Source organism: Bos javanicus, chromosome X (genome assembly GCF_032452875.1).
Source record: "Bos javanicus breed banteng chromosome X, ARS-OSU_banteng_1.0, whole genome shotgun sequence".
NCBI classification, from domain to species: Eukaryota; Metazoa; Chordata; class Mammalia; order Artiodactyla; family Bovidae; genus Bos; species Bos javanicus.
In genome coordinates, this window is record NC_083897.1 from 79760193 (window position 1) to 79780917 (window position 20725).

The 20725-nt window shown below is 40.0% G+C and overlaps 1 protein-coding gene across 6 annotated transcripts in view; it reads left to right on the forward strand.

Annotated features, from left to right (window-relative positions):
* The first annotated feature begins 873 nt into the window (after positions 1–873).
* Positions 874–20725, forward strand: part of PHKA1 (phosphorylase kinase regulatory subunit alpha 1) — a 171711-nt gene continuing 151859 nt past the window's right edge. For 4 of the 6 annotated variants that reach the window (XM_061409706.1, XM_061409707.1, XM_061409708.1 and 1 more), the window contains exons 1-4: positions 881–1291; positions 2347–2505; positions 9348–9395; positions 12174–12342. In XM_061409706.1, coding sequence (XP_061265690.1) covers positions 1214–1291; positions 2347–2505; positions 9348–9395; positions 12174–12342 — 454 coding nt within the window. In that variant the 5' untranslated portion in view covers positions 881–1213. Of the gene's footprint in view, positions 1292–2346; positions 2506–9347; positions 9396–12173; positions 12343–20725 lie in introns of all 6 variants that reach the window. The other 2 variants (XM_061409705.1, XM_061409709.1) reach the window with 2 other exon arrangements.

Sequence of the window (20725 nt, forward strand, 5' to 3'; positions counted from 1 at the left end):
GTGGCTAGGGAAGGTTAGAGTCACAGATTTTCAGAGTTGGACGTGAAAGGTCAGTCGGTCTAATTCTCTTAGCCCGCGATTCAAAGAGCAGGTGGTACTTAAGCCTTGACTTTAAAGACTTGCAGGGTCTGAGTCAGAGATCAAGATGTGGAGGTTGGTCAGTAAACAAAGGGAGCAAAAGTCCTGGGGCCGGACCCCGAGCGGGGTGCGGACCGATTACCCTGCGGCCAGTGATCTGCATTACCTACAGGTTTCTTTTCTAGCTTCCCTTTCTGCCTTTATTTTCAGGCTGAGTCTTTGTTGCCTCCGCCTTGTGACCTACGTTCGCACGAGGGAGCCTTCCAAAGCCATTATACAATCTCCTCCGGCTCCTCTTGGGCCAATTCCCTCCTGGGGCACTCGTTTCCTCAAAGCACACTACTGCCCTCTTCCTTCCCCAGCGCGCCGATTCGCCGCTTTCTGGGGAATAAAGTACCTTTGGGAGTTGTTTCTTTTTGGGTTTGGATCGGAGTAAGGAGTTTAATCTGAGCTTTGAGTCAAAGGGATAAAATATAATAAAGACCCGGAAATTCCAATTCTTTAGACCTTGAACGCAAACGATCGTTCTTTCCTTTCAGGTTTGAAGTTACCGTGGGTTTCGAAAGCTAGGCGGGCAGAAAAACAGCTTCCCTGACATCCTGTGTGCGCAGCAAGTGTGGACAACTGAAATAGCCATCTGAGGTGTTTCGAAAATAAACTCATGATAGCACATTGCCTACGGTGACACATTCTCCGCTGCGGGGCGGACAGGGTCGCCGGGGGGCGGGGCGAGTCCGGGTGTCGCGCGCAGCTGCTGGGATCCTGCGGCGCCAGCCCCGCCTCCCGCTTGCGTCTCGCGAAAGGTGGAGGCGGAGCCGCGGCCGGTGACCTGAAGCTCTGGGCCGCTGCGGCCTTCAGTCTCGCTGAGTGGAGCGGAGGATGCAGGAGCCACCCGCGGAGGCCAGACCCGCTTAAGGGAGGCGGCGAGCGGCGCCAGAGGCACTTCGGCTGGGCGCTACAGTGCAGGAGGCACGCACGGGCGCGGAGGAGTGGTGGCCCCCTGGAGGCCGCAGTGGCCTGGCACTCGGGCTTCCCACACTGAGGGCGGAGCTGCGTTGGCACCTCCTTTCTTGGAAGATCGTGGGCCCCTGTGGCACTCTGGCCAGTCCTCTGAGGGGATTGGAAACCCAGCGCGATGAGGAGTCGGAGTAACTCCGGGGTCCGGCTAGACGGCTATGCTAGGCTGGTGCATCAGACCATCCTGTGCCATCAGGTAAGTGAATGGGTGTCGCCTGTGATCACCGAGGATGTGCAGTGTGATAACCTGAATGGAGACCCTGGGTGAACCCGTGTGTGTGTGTGTGTGTGTGTGTGTGTGTGTGTGTGTGTGTGTGTGTGTATTTTGCAGGTTCTCCCGCCCCCTAGCTGGGGAGGCCGTAAAGGACCCTGAAGCAAAGAGGTGTTGGGACCAGAACAGAACCCGAATCAGGGACCATTAGCCAGGAGTCCTGAGTTAGAGCTTCTAAGCTCCCCTCCCCGTGCCCCCGCGTCCCCCATATCACAGCTAGGTTCCAGGGGTCAGAGTTGTATGATGCTTTGAAGCTTGTTTATGGATACCGACCCCGACCGGGCCCCAGGCCTGGGAGCCCTCTCCTTCCCCTCCGCCGAAGAAAAAAGAAGTCGAGGAACTTTTAGCCATCTTTAGACTGTTGTGAAGCAGAAGCCAATGGCAACCCACTCCAGTGTTCTTGCCTGGAAAATCCCATGGACGGAGGAGTCTGGTAGGCTGCAGTCCATGGGGTCGCTAAGAGTTGGACACGACTGAGCGACTTCACTTTCCCTTTTCACTTTCATGCACTGGAGAAGGAAATGGCGACCCGCTCCAGTGTTCTTGCCTGGAGAATCTCAGGGACGAGGTAGCCTGGTGGGCTACCGTCTTCGGGGTCGCACAGAGTCGGACACGACTGAAGCGACTTAGCAGCAGCAGCAGACTGCTGTGAAGATCTGAAGTACCGGTGTACTTCATTATAGTTTTTCTACTCTTTTAATGCTGCTTTTTCATTGATAAGTTCATTCTTTCTAACTGGAAAGTTAAAACATCTCCTTTCTTTTAAGAATTCCCACATTTCAGACTGGTAAGGCTTCAGCCAGATCTTTCCCCTTATTCAAGATAGCATTTGTTTGCACTTGGTCAGAAGAGATTATAAAACTCAGGAGTGGGGACATAGAAGAAAAACCAAAGTCCCTCAGTACCCATTTGATACACTCTGTTTCCTCATATTAACACCCTATGGTTACCTGCCTGTCCCCTTTTTCTTGCCCTTACAGAACCCAGTGACTGGCTTACTTCCAGCCAGCTATGACCAGAAAGATGCCTGGGTCCGGGATAATGTGTACAGCATCTTGGCTGTGTGGGGTTTGGGCCTGGCCTATCGGAAGAATGCAGACCGAGATGAGGATAAGGCAAAAGCCTATGAACTGGAACAGGTACTCAATAAAAATACAAAACTCTGGAACTGTGGGGCAGGAGTGGCAGAGACAGAAGTAATTGTAGTCCACAGGAACTTAGAGACGTGTTTTGCTTTTCTCCCTCCTTCTTCACCTTGCTGAAATTACACTCCATAAAGCTTTCCTGTATTGTACTGATTTTTTTTTTTTTTTTTTTTTGCAGTGGAAACATGAAACTTGCTGATTCAGGGAGAGAGGGCAGTCTGTTCTGTCACAGTGGCAAATCCTATCCTCAGATCTTTGCTAAAATTTGTAATCCTCTTTCCAAGTAAATGTATTTTGTAATCTCCAGCATATTTATTGTCATTGAGAGGAATATTTGGAGGCAGGTATCTACTATTTTACTTCCTTTTCTGAAAAAGGTAGATGGTATTTATATGAAGGTATGGAGAAGGAAATGGCAACCCACTCCAGTATTCTTGCTTAGAGAATCCCATGGACAGAGGAGCCTGGCAGGCTATAGTTCATGGGGTTGCAAGAGTCGGACACAACTTAGCCACCACCACCACCACCACCACCATATGAGGGTAACTGATATAAATTAGCAGACTTTCCCAACTAGACACAAGTAAAGACTTTGTTGATTTTTATACCTTAAGCTACTGTTTCAGAGTCTGTTGTGTGTCCTCACCCCCATATCCACCCCAACCCTTTGGGGTAAAAAAAGGTCAGATTCAGCACATACTTTTAAGCCAACTTTTAAGACCTTTCCCAGAGTAAAAAAAAAAAAATCCTCTATAGAACTATTAATATTTAGAAACAGGATGCTGTGTCCTCTTGAATGACCAAGAAAATAATATTCTGGACTACATGGGACTCTCAATGTTAAGATACTCTGCTGTCAGTTGTAAGGTATATGTGAATTCTTTTCCATTAGGGGAAAAGATTCTCTCCACATCAGCCATTTTCTCAAGAGGTCTCTCTAAAGTTAGGCAATCTGAACTCTGGTCTTCATCTGTAAATCAGAATATTGAGATTTGGTTGTTTTTAAGGACACTAACATATTGTGGGGTTCTAGTCCTTGGCAGTAGGAAAGAGTCACTGTGTAGTCCTCTACAATAGCAAGTACCTCTTATTCCCTCAAGCCATAATTGAGAGGTACTTTGGTCCACTGAAAAAAGCTCTTGGAGTTTTTTCTCTAACCCAGGAAGTACAGATCAATATTTCTGTGACTTATAGAAGACATATATAACCATTGTGAGAATTTGGAAAATATGGAGTGTTAAAAAAAATCTGTAATGCTACTGCCCTCCCCCATCCTATGTCCTACTCTGTTTTGCTATTTCGATCTCAGTATTTTGTTTGTTATGTTTTGCTAGAATTTTATATTAGTGGAACAATAACTAAGATTTTACACCCAGTATGATTTGACAGATTTCTTTTTCAATACTGTTGGAAGAAATCTGTGTCTGAACAGTCATTCTACAAAGCTGACATTTTTCCTCATGTGTCCCAGGAAGAAAATATTTAACAGAGGAAGAGGGAAAAATGAACAAGACATTGTTCATTCTAAAATTTTAATGTTCTGTTAAGCAGTTTTTCACACAGCACAAAAATATTTTCTATACCACCACAATGATAACCTTGGAATAACTAAAAAACATTATAGCAGTAGGAAACATCTTTTAAAAAGAAACATTTCTCTGAGAATTCTAAAATTTCTACAAACTTTTATTATGAATTAAAACAGATTGTATTATTAAGTCTCATTAATTTTTTTCCTCAAACCTGACTCAGTTCATTTAGACTGGGGATCAGAAAAACCATCTCTGTAAAGGCCAGATAGTAAATATTTTTGGCATTGTGGCTCATGTGTAGTCTCAACCCAACTACTCAGCTCTTCCACTACTATGCAAAAGCAACCAGAGGCAATACATAAATGAATAAGCATGATTATGTTCCAAAAAGTTCTATTTACAAAAGCAGGCCATGAGCTAGATTTTCCCCAACTACACATGAATGGTTTTAAACTCTGGCTGTGGATTGGAATGACTTGAGAAACTTTTAAGAAATACCCTTACTGGACCTCACCCTAGAACAACTTAGATAAATCTCTAGCCCCAGGGGAATCACTATTAGAGAAAAAACTGCCTTGTTAATTCTAAAGTGCAGCCAGGGATAATCACTGATCTATGGCTAATAAATGAGCATAAGTGAAATCAAATATAGTAAATTCATAGATTAAATTCTCATCTACTGTCAACTTTCCATTACTGTGGGGATTTTCCCAAACCACTGATTGTTAATCATTTCTACCCTTCTAATTCTTACCTAGGTTACTCTCTGAGAAATAATGTCAAAGAACTAAGGAAAATTCTGGATGAAAAGGGGACAAGAACTTAGGTGACTATCCATCCTAGATTGAGAATAGAAGTATGTACATATATGTTTTTACAAATGCTGTTTCTCTCAATCACACAGATATAAATTCACACCCATAAAAATAAATAGGCACACAAATAGAGTTAGCTCTTTGGCTGCCCCCAGCTGAAAAACTTCTTCCTCAGTTTTATTCTCTTTGTGTATTCTCTCATTTTTGTCTCATGGCTTTAACTGTTGCCTTTATGAGAATGACTTCCAAAGCTTCATCTTTAACTTTAACCTCACTTCAGTTTCAATACCAGATTTTCATTTTGTCTTCTGGTCAGTTGCACCTGAATATATCATGGTTTCTCAAAATCAGCAGGTCTGATACCTCAGCTTCCCTACTAAAAACAAACAAAATAGACTACTAAACAACAAAAACTCACCAAATGTCCTTTTTTTCTTATTGGTGTCCTCATTCAACCAGTCACCTGGACAACCTTACTTCGAACATTTCCATAGTGCGTTCCATGGAACACTAGATTGACTAAGTTTGGAGCTATGTTAAACAACAGGCTTCTTTACTCTGTAATTTCTCCAAGCCTTTAATATACTGATGTGCATTTTGAATCTAAGACAGGGATATATATTTACAGTCTTTCTAGAATTTCCTGGACTAGTGCTGGTTTGATTCCTGGGTTGGGAAGTTCCCCTGGAGAAGGGATAGGCTACCCAGTCCAGAATTCTTGGGCTTACCTGGTGGCTCAGACAGTAAAGAATCCACCTGTAGTGTGGGAGACCTGGGTTCGATCCCTGGGTTGGGAAGATTCCCTGGAGGAGGACATGGCAACCCACTCCAGTATTCTTACCTGGAGAATTCCCATGGACAGAGGAGCCTGGCGGGCTACAGTCTGTGGGGTCGCAAAGAGTTGGACATGACGGACACTGAGCCGACTAAGCACAGCACAGTGTTCTATAGTGTTTGAAAAGGGCTTCCCTTATGGTGATTTTTGATTTGTCTCTTTTGCCTTTTGATACATGAAGATCAAAGTCTGTTAATTCTTACATTTTTCTTGACTCCATCCCCTCCTTTCTATTCCCTGCTGCCTCAGCCTTAGTTTAAACCTTGATCACTTAACACTTTTGTGAAAACAACATATAAATTGTCTATTTTCATTCTCAGCAATCTTTCTGTAGCTCTCATTTCCCTACAAGTAAAATCCAAATGTTTTGGATTGATAGTCAAGAGTCTTTAGGGTTTGGTCGTAGGCTGCTTTTTCAATATTATATCATGCTGGTCCCCTGCATTCTACCCCCAGTTCCAGCCAGGTTGGTATCTTCATTACCCCTCTACCAGTCCCTTGCTGAAAATGTCTGACATATGTGTAAAAACTTCATTGTACTGTGTGTGTGTGTGTGTGTGTGTTAGTCGCTCAGTCATGTATGACTCTTTGCTATCCCATGGACTTTAGCCTGCCAGGCTCCTCTGTCCATGGAATTTTCCAGGCATGAATTCTGGAGTGGGTAGCCATTCCCTTCTCCAGTAGCTCTTTTCAACCCAGGGATTGAATCCAGTTTTCCTGCATTGTGGGCAGATTCTTCACCGTCTGAGCCACCAAGGAAGCCATGCTTTCCCATAATTACTAGTATTTTATTCCCATAACATCCTGTGAGTTAAGTATCATTTTCCCTAATTTACAGGGGAAGGGACTGACATAGGGAGATGAAGTTGGCATTTGGTGGTACCATGAATACTACCTGGGTCTTATGACTTCAGATTCAGTCCTTTTGAATTTTTCCTCCCTCCTTCAGGGAAGCCATAGACATTTCCATCTCCAGATTATTTTATGAGCTGTTTCTTCACCTGTGAAGCCTGATGTCAATCCTACATTTTCTGTGGTTCTTCTATTCACAGACTTCTCAATTTTACAGTGATCACTTCTTTCTCAGGACTGTTTTCTTGGAACTTCTAAATCACTTATGGTCAATGCCATTCAACATGTTCAGTTTTTCATTCAACAAACCTTGTGTAATTGTTATGTGCCAAGCCCTGCAATAGATATAAAAATTAAATGCAACAAAATGTTTATATTTAAATCTCAACTTTTTAACTTATAAATTTACAGAAAATATTAGAAATTGTAAAATAAACATATTTGTATGTACTCTTTAAGATTCACTAGTTTTTAACGTGTTGTCATACTTGCATCCCCTCCATAAACATGCACATACAGGTGCACAGCCTTTTTTCTTGGTGAGCCATTTGAGAGTTACTTGCACACATGAAATATGTATTTTTAAAAGTATAGTCTGTGTAATCCATTAATTTAAAAGTTTATTTCTGAATCTGTCTGCCTCTTTTTCTTAAGAAGTTCATAGCCTAATTGGAGGTGGGGAGATGTATAAACATAGTTACAGCACATTAGGACAGATAATGTAGGTACTGTATATAGGAGATAAGTACAAAGTTCTGCAGGAACACACAGCTGGAAAGTCTAATTTCCCTTGAACAAGGCAAGAAAGGATTCATAGAGGAGTTGGATTTTTAAGGATAAGCCAGAATTGTCATGTAGACTATATTTGTAGTTTACAGTTTTTCTTTTTGTAGTTTCGTATTTTTAAAAAGTATATCTATCCTGTCTCCGTTTTCTTTATGTTTTACAAAGCCTGATAGAGGCTCATGTGTATCTGATTGTATTTATATCAGTCAGTTCACAAGCACATAGATCCATATCCTCAAAAAAGATAAATTAGACGATGTCATTTGGTCTGGTTAGAAGCCCTGGTGTACGTATAAACATGTATAATTAATGCCAGCTAGTGCACCTGAATCAGGGAATGGGCAGTTTAGCGGAATACAAAATATAGATACTTCTCTTCATTCTTAACCATTCCATGCTTCTTATTAATTTTATCCTGACTTGGAATTTGAAAAAAATGGCTGAGAGTGGCCATTCCAGGAGGACAAAAGTGGATGACAATCAGGACTCCTCCACTGCATCTATAATTCCCCAGACTTATTTAAATTAAAGAAAATATTGGTGGTAGTAGCAGGATTGCATAGTAAAGAGAGTTGAAAGAATGGGATAAAAAATCTGTGAGTATGTTAGTGACCTGTAGAAGAGAATTCAGAATCAAAGTCACCCCACAGAGTAAGCAGGCTGTGTTTAATACTGTCTAAAACAGTATAATAAAGGATAATCTCTTCCATTAGGATCGAAGTAATAGAGATTTTCTGGTAGAGGTTGCATTGTTTCACTACTTTGTAACAAATGCTTCATGCTTTAAAGGGTGACAAGATCACACACTGCCTATTTGTTCTCTCTATCATTCTCTTTATTTCTTCCCTTGGACCATTGGTAGACAGAAATGACTTAAGGAAAGGAACTCTCCCAAGAAAACACTTTATTTTACCCTCAGTAAAAGATTTAAGAAAGAATTGAAACATAACTTAATAGGTTCTTATCTTTTTCATGCCTACAGCTTGTAGTCCCATTTGAATATTTTGAAGGAATAGCAGAATAGTGCAGCTCCTAAGTATTAGGTTAGTTTTCAGAGGTGTCCTGAAGCCACCTCTGAGACAGCATTCCTTGGAGTAACCTGCTTGTATTTCTTCTGGACTGGGGAACAGAAAGCTTAGAGAAATGGAGAAGCTCTGTGACGCTGTATTCTTCCAAAACATACTGCCTATCCATGCCAGTGTTGATGGACCCTTCTGGTGTCATGTAGTATAACAAGTATATTGTTACTATACTATAATTAAATAAACTTATTATATTATTACTATATTTATTATGCTAACTAGTATAGTATAACAAGTATCATATATTATTACTATACTATATTATAAATAAATACAATTATTACTATATTATACCAACTACCATAGTATATAATTGGTAATCAGAATTTTGGAGTGTTATGATTAGAACACTAACCACTTTAGAAATTGTCAAGCCCTAGTAAGAGAATAGTGATGACTTGAGACTTAAGTTTGGGCTTTTTTTCAGGGCAAGAGGGTTGAGTTGCACTAACAATTCTCATTTACAATTATTCTGAAGTTTATTTATTCTTTAAGAGAAATGTCCAGATAATATTTCTATGGGCTCTTGAAGATAAGTCTTGGCTAGTTTAGAAAAAAAAATAAAAGTGATGATGTTGGCTTTTCTAGGACATAGGATATGTTTTAAATATCCTCATAGCGTTATGATTTTTGAGCTAACTTGCCCATTTTTTTCCAGGTGGAATGTCCTCTAATAGGATAGTTGACTTAGTTTTACACAAACCTGTTGGAGCTTGTATTTTTTTTAACTTGAAGGAGTCACCAACTGCAGGTTTCAGTTCCACTTTTAGCTGCAATCTGCTCTTCTGTGTACCTATAAAGTAAATGCCATGTAAATAGGAACCCAGGATAAGGTTACTTGTTCTCAAAAGGTCATGTACCAACTGCAGTTGCTGAGTAAGTGTTCCTGCATCTAGGGATGTTTATAACAGCTTGTTTCCATTTATTTCTGCAGAGTGTAGTGAAGCTGATGAGGGGACTGCTGCACTGCATGATTAGACAGGTATGTCATTGTTAATGCACCCTCTCCAATAAAAGCACATGATAATTTATATATATATGTATATATATATATATATATACACACACACACACACACGTATATACGGTTTATTTTTTTTCAATTTCACAAATAGTACATACTAATTTTAGAAAATCTGTATAATTGAGGAGGGAAATGTCACCCATGATTTCACCATCCAGTTACCACTGAAGTATTGTCTTCCAGTCTTTTCCCCCTCCTCTACAAATGATTTCTTTTATATATTTCATCAGTACTGTACATGCAATTATGTATATTGAGTAAAAAGTGATGCAGGTCTCTAAACTCCTCTGAAACCCTTGAGACCAAATAAATTTCACAATTCAGAATTTTTCAGATTTTAAAAGGTAGTACTGGACATGGAACGACAGACTGGTTCCAAATAGGAAAAGGAGTACGTCAAGGCTGTATATTGTCACCCTGCTTATTTAACTTATATGCAGAGTACATCATGCAAAATGTCAGGCTGGACAAAGCACAAGCTGGAATCAAGATTGCCAAGAGAAATATCAATGACCTCAGATATGCAGATGACACCACCCTTATGGCAGAAAGTAAAGAGGAACTAAAAAGCCTCTTGATGAAAATGAAAGAGAAGAGTGAAAAAGTTGGTTTAAAGCTCAACATTCAGAAAACGAAGATCATGGCAACTGTTCCCATCACTTCATGGGAAATAGATGGGGAAACAGTGGAAACAGTGTCAGACTTTATTTTTCTGGGCTCCAAAATCACTGCAGATGGTGACTTCAGCCATGAAATTAAAAGACGCTTACTCCTTAGAAGGAAAGTTATGACCCACCTAGATAGCATATTCAAAAGCAGAGACATTACTTTGCCAACAAAGGTCCGTCTAGTCAAGGCTATGGTTTTTCCTGTGGTCATGTATGGATGTGAGAGTTGGACTGTGAAGAAAGCTGAGTGCCAAAGAATTGATGCTTTTAAACTGTGGTGTTGGAGAAGACTCTTGAGAGTCCCTTGGACTGCAAGGAGATCCAACCTGTCCATCCTAAAGGAGATCAGTCCTGGGTGTTCTTTGGAAGGAATGATGCTGAAGCTGAAACTCCAGTACTTTGGCCACCTCATGCGAAGAGTTGACTCATTGGAAAAGACTCTGATGCTGGGAGGGATTGGGGGCAGGAGGAGAAGGGGACGACAGAGGATGAGATGGCTGGATGGTATCACCGACTCGATGGACGTGAGTTTGGGTGAACTCCGGGAGTTGGTGATGGACAAGGAGGCCTTGCGTGCTGCAATTCATGGGGTCGCAAAGAGTCGGACATGACTGAGTGACTGAACGGAACAGTATATATACCATATATTATGTTATGCCCTCAGAAAATCCAAATATCACTCTATAGTCAGAAACATTAGACTCTCTATAGGAAAACATGCATTTTTCACAATAAGTGGAATAAATAAAAACTCCAAATAGTCCCATGTTAGTTTGAATCAGATGTTGCCACCAAATGAATTTTGATACAAAACTTAGGGGGAAAAAACATTTTGGAAATGTTTTAGATTTTAGAATTGGAGATAAGGGGCCAAGAATTTATATCTTCTAGAATTAATTTGCATTTTCCTGATCTTGAGTCAAGTTGAACATCCTTTCATGTGGGGGTTGAAAATTCGTATTTTGTCTTCTATTAATTGCCTTTTAGGTCCTTTGCCTCTTTCTCTTTCAGGCTGTCTCTATCCTGCCTATTTGAGGAGTGCCTCTCCATGATGGATATTAATCCTTTGTCACATGCACTGCAAATATTTTTAGCAGTGTCTGGTTTATCTTTTGGGTTTGCTTATGATATTTTTCCCATTCAAAAGTGTCTCACTAAAAGAAAGTATTTTATTTTTATCCTAGGAGTTCTTTACACGTGTTATACTCATTGACTCTGAACTGATTTTCTTGACCTAAGAATACATTTTATTAGAAGGAGAAATTGAGGCCCAGATTAATAAAATGACCATCCCGAGGCACCAAAAAGTCTAAAGTAAAAAGAAATCAAGTCCAGACTTCTGAACTTGATCAGTGATCTCTCTACTGGATTGTTTCACACCCATGATTTTTTTCATTCTTTGCTACTTTTTAATTTTTTTGCATTTTAGATATTTGTATTTTCCACCTTACCAAATAGGTTTAAAGTCACTAATTTCTTGGACTATATTTAAAGATATGATAGTTACTATCATATATCAGATGCACACGTAATCAAATAGAAATTTCAGGTAATAAGTCTTTCATTTGTCCCTTGCACAATGTCTCTTTTCTGACCTTGGTTCCAGCTTTCTTTCATGTTTTTTCTTTGTCATTCCATGAGTCTCTCCCCAGCTCCTTTTATTACTCCTTCAAAATATATCTTCTTGGTTCTACTTTCCCTCAAAATGTCTACCTCTGTTTCAGGAACAAATGTATCTTTTTTACAACTCAATTATCTCTTACTAAGCTGTTCTCACTCAATCTCTCTGCATCTCAGTTTTTATCTACAAAACAGCAAAACAACCATCTGAAGAGTGAAAGAGAGGTGATGAATAGGAAATAGCTGAGTTCGATGGATATTATTTTCTAATTAAATTGTTTAAATTGAAAAATAATGACAGCAGGGGGAAAGGGGTAACAATGCATTTTAAATATTCACAGTTGCCTGAAGGCCAAATGGAGTGATGTATGTCAGAGTACTATTGAAGTATGGCATATGGGTTGATTTTCCTTCATACCCTTCTTTTTACTGTTTCTGTTTTCTTCAGGTGGATAAAGTAGAATCCTTCAAGTATAGTCAGAGTACCAAGGATAGCCTCCATGCCAAGTACAACACCAAAACCTGTGCCACTGTAGTGGGTGATGATCAGTGGGGACACCTGCAGTTGGATGCTACCTCTGTGTACCTGCTCTTCTTAGCACAAATGACTGCCTCAGGTCAGTACAAGGACAGAAATACAGGAATCACTGAGTGTGGAGCACTTGCCCTGGCACATGTGGCTTCTCCAAAGGTGTTGTCCAGAAAACAACATGGATGTTTACACTGCTCAAAGATACACATTGGAAATATAATATTTTGTAAATTTTATACAGAGAAACTCTCTAAAGTATAGTTAGCACAAGTATGGACTACTCATTAATATATATTTTTAATTGAGAACCAGGAAATCTGGGATTTTCTTTAGACAGGTATTTTTATGTCTTTTATTAATCCCCAGATATTATAAAATGGGAAAGAAGGACTAAGGTTTATTGCTTATTAGTATTAACATCACCTACTTTGTACTACTCTTTATGAACGGATTATGTACAAGGCATCTGTCTGTAGGCATCTAATTTATATTAAGAGAATTAACTTTGGAATCAGAATTCAATGTTTTCTATTATTGAATAACACACCCTGTTCAGATGGCTTTTTTAATCATTTTAGATGTTTTACTAGAAAAGAAAATTATAACAACCAACATAATTTCCTTTTATTTCTCTTAAATTAGGGAGGACTAAGAATCTGATTACATTCAGTTTATAAATTAAATAGGACTTTACAAGATCTTCCTGAGTAAATGCATGTACTTCTCACAATACCACATCTTTGACATTTCAGTTTCTTTATCTTTCTATCTGATTACAGAGCTCCTTCATACTAAGGGCATTCAGGGTGGGAATTACCCCAGAATACTTTTCTCTTTTCTTGCAGAAATAAATACTTGGTGATAAAGCCTCCCTTTTTTTTCCCCTCTAGAACAACACACATCCCAGAGGTTGAATAACCTTTTCTTAAAATTATGTCTACTCACATACTCCTTTCTTTTGGAGGGGAAATTTCTCCCTGAATAAATGTATCTTTTAGGTAGGTTTGAGTGGCTCAGATGGTAAAGAATTTGCCATCAATGCAGGCGACCCGGTTTCGATGCCTGGGTCAGGAAGATCCCCTGGAGAAGGGAATAACTACCCACTCCAGTATTCTTGCGTGGAAAATCCCATGGAAAGAGGAGCCTGGTGGGCTAGAGTCCATGGTGTTGCAAAGAGCTGGACACAACCGAGTGACTAACACTGTCACTTTTCACTTAGGTAGATTTTATTTAATTTATTTAAGTAGAATGGTAACTATAATTCCATATCTAATATTCTTCTAATACCAAGTCTGGAGTGTTTTTCTACAAAGCAGTGTCTAAATATCCCTTGTGGTTTTTCATTTTGAGCCTCAAAGGGAAGCAGAAATATACTAAAGAGGTTTATAAGAGACCATTCATTCAACAAAAGTTTGTTGATTCCTGACTTAACATTTGATTTTCAACACCATGAGCTGATTTTGATAAGTACTTGGCATAAGGTAGATATTTTATCAAGCAAGTCTTTGAGGAATAAGTTGAAATAAGTAGAAATTCACAATCCAAAAAAGGAAAGGGAATAACAATGACGATAGCATAGAAGTTTGAAATGTACTGGCCATCAGGGTAAGGCTAGATATCTTCCTTGGTTAGAGTGTAAGATAGATCTGGAAAAACGGCAAGCGATGGAGCTAAAAACTTGGGGCTAAACTGTTTAAGGGCCTGTGTACCATGCTTTGGTTTCCCAAGTGGCTCAGTGGTAAAGAATCTGCCTGCCAATGCAAGAGACCCAGGAGATGTGGGTTCAAGCCCTGGATCGGGAAGATCCCCTAGAGAAAGAGATGGCAACCCACTCCATATTCTTGCTTAAAAATTCCATGGAAAGAGGAGCCTGGTAGGCTACAGCCCATGGGGTCACAAAAGTTAGACACGACTTAGCGATTGAGTACACATGAACATACCATGCTAAGTAGTTTGGAGTTTGGAGTTTAGTCTATAGTCAATAGAAAGCCACTCAAGATAAATAATAAAGAAAGTTTTAAATAGCAGGAAGATAGATTGGATGGAGGAGAACATTAAGATGGGGCTTCCCCTGTGGCTCAGTGGTAAAGAATCCACCTACCAATGCAGGAGACAGGTTTGCCGCCTGGACCAGGAAGATCCCACATGCTGCAGAGCAGCTAAGCCCATGTGCCACAACTATTGAGCCTGTGCACTAGAACCTAGGAGCCACAACTGCGGCAGCCCTCGCGCCCTAGAGCCCATGCTCTGCAACAAGAGAAGCCACTGCAATGAGAAGTCTGTGCACTGCAACTAGAGAGAAGCCCCCATTCTCTGCAAGAAGAGAAAAGCCTGCACAGCAGCAAAGACCCAGCACAGCCAAAAATAAATAAATAAAAATTATTTTTTTAAAAGATAGAGGACTAGTTAGAAGTTTTTAAATACTTTAGGCAAGAAATGATGTAGAATGTATGTAAGGCAGTTGTCTTGAGGATAAAAAAGATTTGTGAGAGATAATTGAGAAGTAAAATATGAAAGATCTTTATGTAAAATTTAGCAATTCTCTGAACATTTTTGAATTCTTAGAAATCTCAACTTTGGTTCAAGGAAAGGCTTAGACAGAAGCTGATTGCAACTTAGAGGATAGTAGCAGAGGAGCTCCACAGACCCTCTCCCCAGCAAAATAACCATAAATGGTGAAAATTAATTTTAAAAAACCAAACATTTAAAGTCACTGGAAATTGTCCTAAGGGTACACAGCAAGTGGAGAAACATTTATTCAAAGATATCTAAATCTTAACAGTAAGAAAGTATAGCATTTGGGCCACAACTTGTTCCTTCCCCTGCCCCAAGTTCACCATGACAGAAGCACTATTTGAAGTGAATGCAACCAGGAATACAAGGCTCCCTCCCCACTCCACACCCCAGCTCTCAGTCTAAGGCTGTGATATCTCCCCAAGAGAGAGGTAGATTACCAGCACTTCTTACTCTCCCCAGCTCTGTGTTGCAGAATTTCTAATCCAGTCAAGAATGACTTAGAGGTTTAGAACTCCCTTCCTACCCCCTAGTACCACTAATGAAGTGGATGCTTAACCACAGGCAGAGCAGACCAAGAATACTAGGCCTGACCCACTTTTCTAGTAGCATGGATGGTAGGGCAGGCCATAAGAACAGAAAACTCCATAGCTCCTCCCAAAAGAACTGATTTTGGGAACAGAATGTGGAGAAGTTCAAGACTCAGAAACAATGAAGATTTTGGTTCTAAGAAATTAAGAGGAGTCTGATAACTCAATAATACAAGCAATAAGCTATCCTGTAGACTAGCTAGCCGTTTTAACAGAGAACCAAGGAAAGAGAGAGCTAAAAAGAGCCCTCCCAGGATTAGAACAACTGTCAAAGACTGGCATCAAAGACTACATGAAATGGGACCTGAATTTAATTGAATGAAACAGTCAACAATTTATGCCTCAGGGCCTTGTACAGTATAATAGAACAATTAATTGACAGTTAGTGGAGATTAACATCTGATACCAACAGAGACAGATCACAGATCCCTTCTCAGCCTTATGGCTAAGATCAAGTGTAATGGATCACAGAAAGAGATAAGTTGCTAAAGCTAAAACCACTATCTTCCTGGGGTGACGGTGTACATATCCAGGGTAGCACCCTCTGAGGATCAACTTCAGGGGCTGCATACTATGGGGTAAATAACTTTCACTGAAATAATCCATGTCACTAAACAAATAAACAGGTAAACAATTCCCATAAGGGAAAGTATCAATATCTATATATTATCTATAATATCTGGTTTTCAGCAAAAATTTATGAGGCATGCAAAGAACCAAGAAAGCCTGAGCCAACAGAAGAAAAAGCAGGTGGTAAAAGCTGCCTTTGAGAGGAAGCATATGTTGAATTTAGGGAAAAAAGACTTCAAAGCAGTTACTATAAAAGTGTCCAGAAAGCTAAAGAACACCATGCTTAAAGAAATAAAGGAATATATAATTATTGCATTTCATCAAATAGAGAATTTCAAGAAAGAGATAAAAATGAACCAAATCGAAAGTTGAAAAATATAGTAACTGAAATGAAAGACTCATTTTGTTGTTGTTTAGTCACTAAGTCATGTCCAACTCTTTTCGACCCCATTGACTGTAGCCCGCCAGATTCCTCTGTCCATGGAATTTCCCAGGCAAGAATACTGGAGTGGCTTGCCATTTCCTACTCCAGGGGTCTTCCTGACCCAGGGATCAAACCCACGTCTCATGCTTGGCAGGTGGATTTTTGACACTGAGCCACCTGGGAAGCCCAAAAGACTCACTCAGTTCAGTTCAGTTCAATCGTTCAGTCGTCTCTGACTCTTTGAAACCCCATGGACTGCAACATGCCAGGCTTCCCTGTCCATCACCAACTCCTGGAGCTTGCTTAAACTCATGTCCATCAAGTCAGTGATGCCATCCAACCATCTCATCCTCTGTTGTCCCCTTTTCCTCCTACCTTCAATCTTTCCCAGCATCAGGGTCTTTTCCAGTGAGTCAGTTCTTCATGTCAGGTGGCCAAAGTATTGGAACTTCAGCTTCAGCATCAGTCCTTCCAATGAATATTCAGGACTGATTTCCTTTAGGATTGACTGGTTGGATCTCCTTGCAGTCCAGGGGACTCTCAAGAGTCTTCTCCAACACCATAGTTCAAAAGCATCAATTCTTTGGCACTCAGCTTTCTTTATAGTCCAATTCTCACATCCATACATGATTACTGGAAAAACCATAGCTTTGACTATATGGACCTCAGTAGAGAGACTCAATCGATTTGAGCTGGCAGAGGGAAAAATCAGCATACTTGAACACAGATCAACAGAGATTATGCTGTTTGAAGAGCAGGGAAAAACAATAAAGCAAAATGAATAAAACCCCAGAGAAATGTAGGACACCAACCGCTGCCAACTCATGTGTAATAAGAAAAGAGTAAGGAGCAGAAAACATGTTTGAAGAAATAATGGGACTTCCCTGGTTAAGAATCTGCCTGCCAATGCAAGGTACGCAGGTTCAATCCGCGAAGTTTCTACATGCTGTGGGGCAACTAGGCCCATGTGCTGTAACTACAGAGCCCATGTTCTAGAGCCTGAGAGCCACAAGTACTGAGCCCATGTGCCTAGAGCTCATGCTCTGCAACAAGAAAAGCCACCACAGTGAGAAGCCCATGCACCACAACTATGGAGTAGCCCCTGTTTTCTGCAACTAGAGAAAGCCCACACATAGCAATGAAGATCCAGCATAGCCAAAAAAATAAAATCAATCTTTATTGAAATAAAAGAAACAATGGATGAAAACACCCCAAATTTAGTGCAAAACATTAATCTACATATCCGAGGAGCTCAAAGATTTCCAGGTAGGATAAACCGAGATTCATATCCAGAAACATCATAGTAAAAAAGTTAAAAGCTAAAAACAAACATCTTGAGAGCAATATGAGAAAAATGACTTCTTATGTATGTGAACGTCACTCAGTTGTGTCTGACTCTTTGCGACCCCATGGACTGTAGCCTGCCAGGCTCCTCTGTCCATGGAATTCTCCAGGCCAAGAATACTGGAGCATTCCCTTCTCCAGGGGATCTTCCCAACCCAGGGATCGAACCCAAGTATCCCGCATTGTAAGCAGATTCTTTACCATCTGAGCCACCATAAAGGGAACCCAAATAAGATTATCTGCTGACTTCTTTTCCAAAAAAAAGTAGAGGCCAGAAGACAGTGGAATGATATGTTTAAAAGGCTAAAGAAAGGAAGTATAATGAAGAATCTTATAACTATCTTTCAAAAAAACAAACTGAGATAAAGACATTCCCAGATAAATAGTGAGAGAATTTGTTCCTAATAGACCTATGTGAGGTGCTTAGTTGCTTCAGTCATGTCCGACTCTTTGCAAACTTAAGGGCTGTAGCCTGCCAGGCTCCTCTGTCCCTGGGATTCTCTAAGCAAGAATACTGGAGTGGGTTGCCATATCCTCCTCCAGGAGATCTTTCCGACCCAGGGATTGAACACACTCATGTCTCCTGCATTGGCAGGCGGGTTCTTTACCACTAGCATCGCCTGGGAAGCCCAGACCTACTTTACAAGAAATATTAAAAGAAGTTATTTATACTAAAATCAGGTGACCAAAAGCAGTAGCTGGAATCTACACACACACACACACACACACACACACACACACAAAAACCAGACCACTGGTAAAAAATAATTATAAAATATGGTATAATTACATATTTCTTTTTTCTTATCTTAACTGACCTAAATGAGTTTGAGCAAGCTCCAGAGGTTGGTGATGGACAGGGAAGCCTGGTGTGCTGCAGTCCATGGGGTCACAAAGAGTCAGACATGACTGAGCGACTGAACTGAACTGACCTAAAAATCAATTGTATAAAACTTGTTTTATACAATAACTTGTATTCTTGTGCTTATAGCATATAAAAATGTAAATATATTTGATAATATCAGAACCAAGGAGGTGGGTGGGAGCAAAGCTATATTGAATTAAGAAAAAGATAACCAAATCATAACTCAACTCCACAGGAACAAATAAAGAGAATGAGAGATGGTAAATTAGAAAGACATCCTATATTCATGGATTAGAATGCTTACTGTTAAGATAGCAACATTCCCCAAACTGATCTATAGATTCAGTGCAATTCTTGTGCACATTCCAGCTGTCTTCTTTGTAAAAAATGACAAGCTGTTTCTAAAATGTATATGGAAATCCAAAGGACCCAGAATGGTCAAAACAATTTTGAAAAAGAAGAATAAAGTTAGAGGACTCACACTTTCTGATTTCAAAACTTACTTCCAGATATTGTGATACTGGCATAAGGATAGACACATAGAATAACAGAATAGAACTGAGAGTCCAGAAGCAACACATGGTCAGTTGATTTTTGACAAGGATGCCAAGATAGTTCAATGGGGAAAGAATGATGCTGGGAAAACTGAATATCCACATGTAAAAGAATGAAATTGGACTTCTTCTCTACCATAGACAAAAACTAACACAAAATGAATCATAGACTTAAATGTAGGAAGGAAAACTGTAAAAGGTTTTAATCCAGTGGGGCTTCTATAACAGAATACTGCAGAATGGGTGGCATAAAGAACAGGGATTTATTTTCTCAGAATTCTGGAGGCTAGAAGTCCAAGATCAAGAAACCAGCAGTGCTGGTTTCTGATGAATCCTCTCACCTTGGCTTGCAGACAGCCACCTTCCCTGCTGTGTCTTCATATGGCCTTTTCTCTCTGTGTGTGCACTCCTGATGTCTCCTTTCATAAGTATACCAATCCCTATTGTATAAGGGCCCCACCCTTATGACCTCATTTAACATGAATTACCTCCTTAAACCTTAGACTTCCCTGGTGGCTCAGACGGTAAAGCGTCTGCCTACAATGTCAGAGACTGGGTTCAATCCCTGGGTTGGGAAGATCTCCTGGAGAAGGAAATGGCAACCCACTCCAGTATTCTTGCCTGGACAATCCCATGGATGGAGGAACCTAGTAGGCTATAGTCCATGGGGTCACAAAGAGTCGGACACAACTAAGAAACTTCACTTCACTTCACCTCCTTAAAAGCCTCACTTCTAAATACAGTCACATTGAGGGTTAGAGCTTCAACATATGAATTTTATGGGGGAAATTTTGAGTTTATAACAAACATTTAGAGAAAAATATAGGATTAAATCTTCCTCACCTTGGGTTAGGCCCTGTTAGATATGACACCAAAAGTATAAGCAAATAAAGGAAAAATAAAATGGAATTTGTCAACTTAAGATAAACTTGTGTTTAACAACTGTTGGGCTTCAAAGGACCCTTTCAAGAAAGTGAAAAAATACCCACAATATGATAGAAAATATTTTCAAATCATATATCTGGTAAGAAACTTGTATCTAGAGTATGTAAAGAACTCTCACAACTCAAGAGCAAAAAGATAACCTAATTTGAGGTGGGCCAAGAATCTGAATTGACATTTCTCCAAAAATAGTCACATGACCAATAAATATATGAAAAATTGCTGAACATCATTAGTCACTAGGGAAATGAAGATGAAGACCATAATGAGATACCATATCACACCCTCTGGGATGGCTGTAATCAAAAAGACAGAAAATAAATGTTTCTGAAGATATGGAGAAATTGGTACCTTCATATGTTGCTGATGGAAATGTAAAATAGTACAACCACTTTGTAAAAGAGTCTGGCAACTCTCATAAGGTTAAACAGAGTTACCATATGATCTAGCAGTTTCATTCTTAGGTATATATTCAGGAAAAATGAAAACATGTTCACTCAAAAGCTTGTGCACATGCATGAATGTTCATAGCAGCATTGTTCGTAATAGTCAAAAAATAGAAACAACCTAAATGTATATCAACTACTCATTGGATAAATAAAATGTGATATACCTGCACAATTGAATGTTTTTAGCAATAAAAAGAAATGAAGTACTGATACATG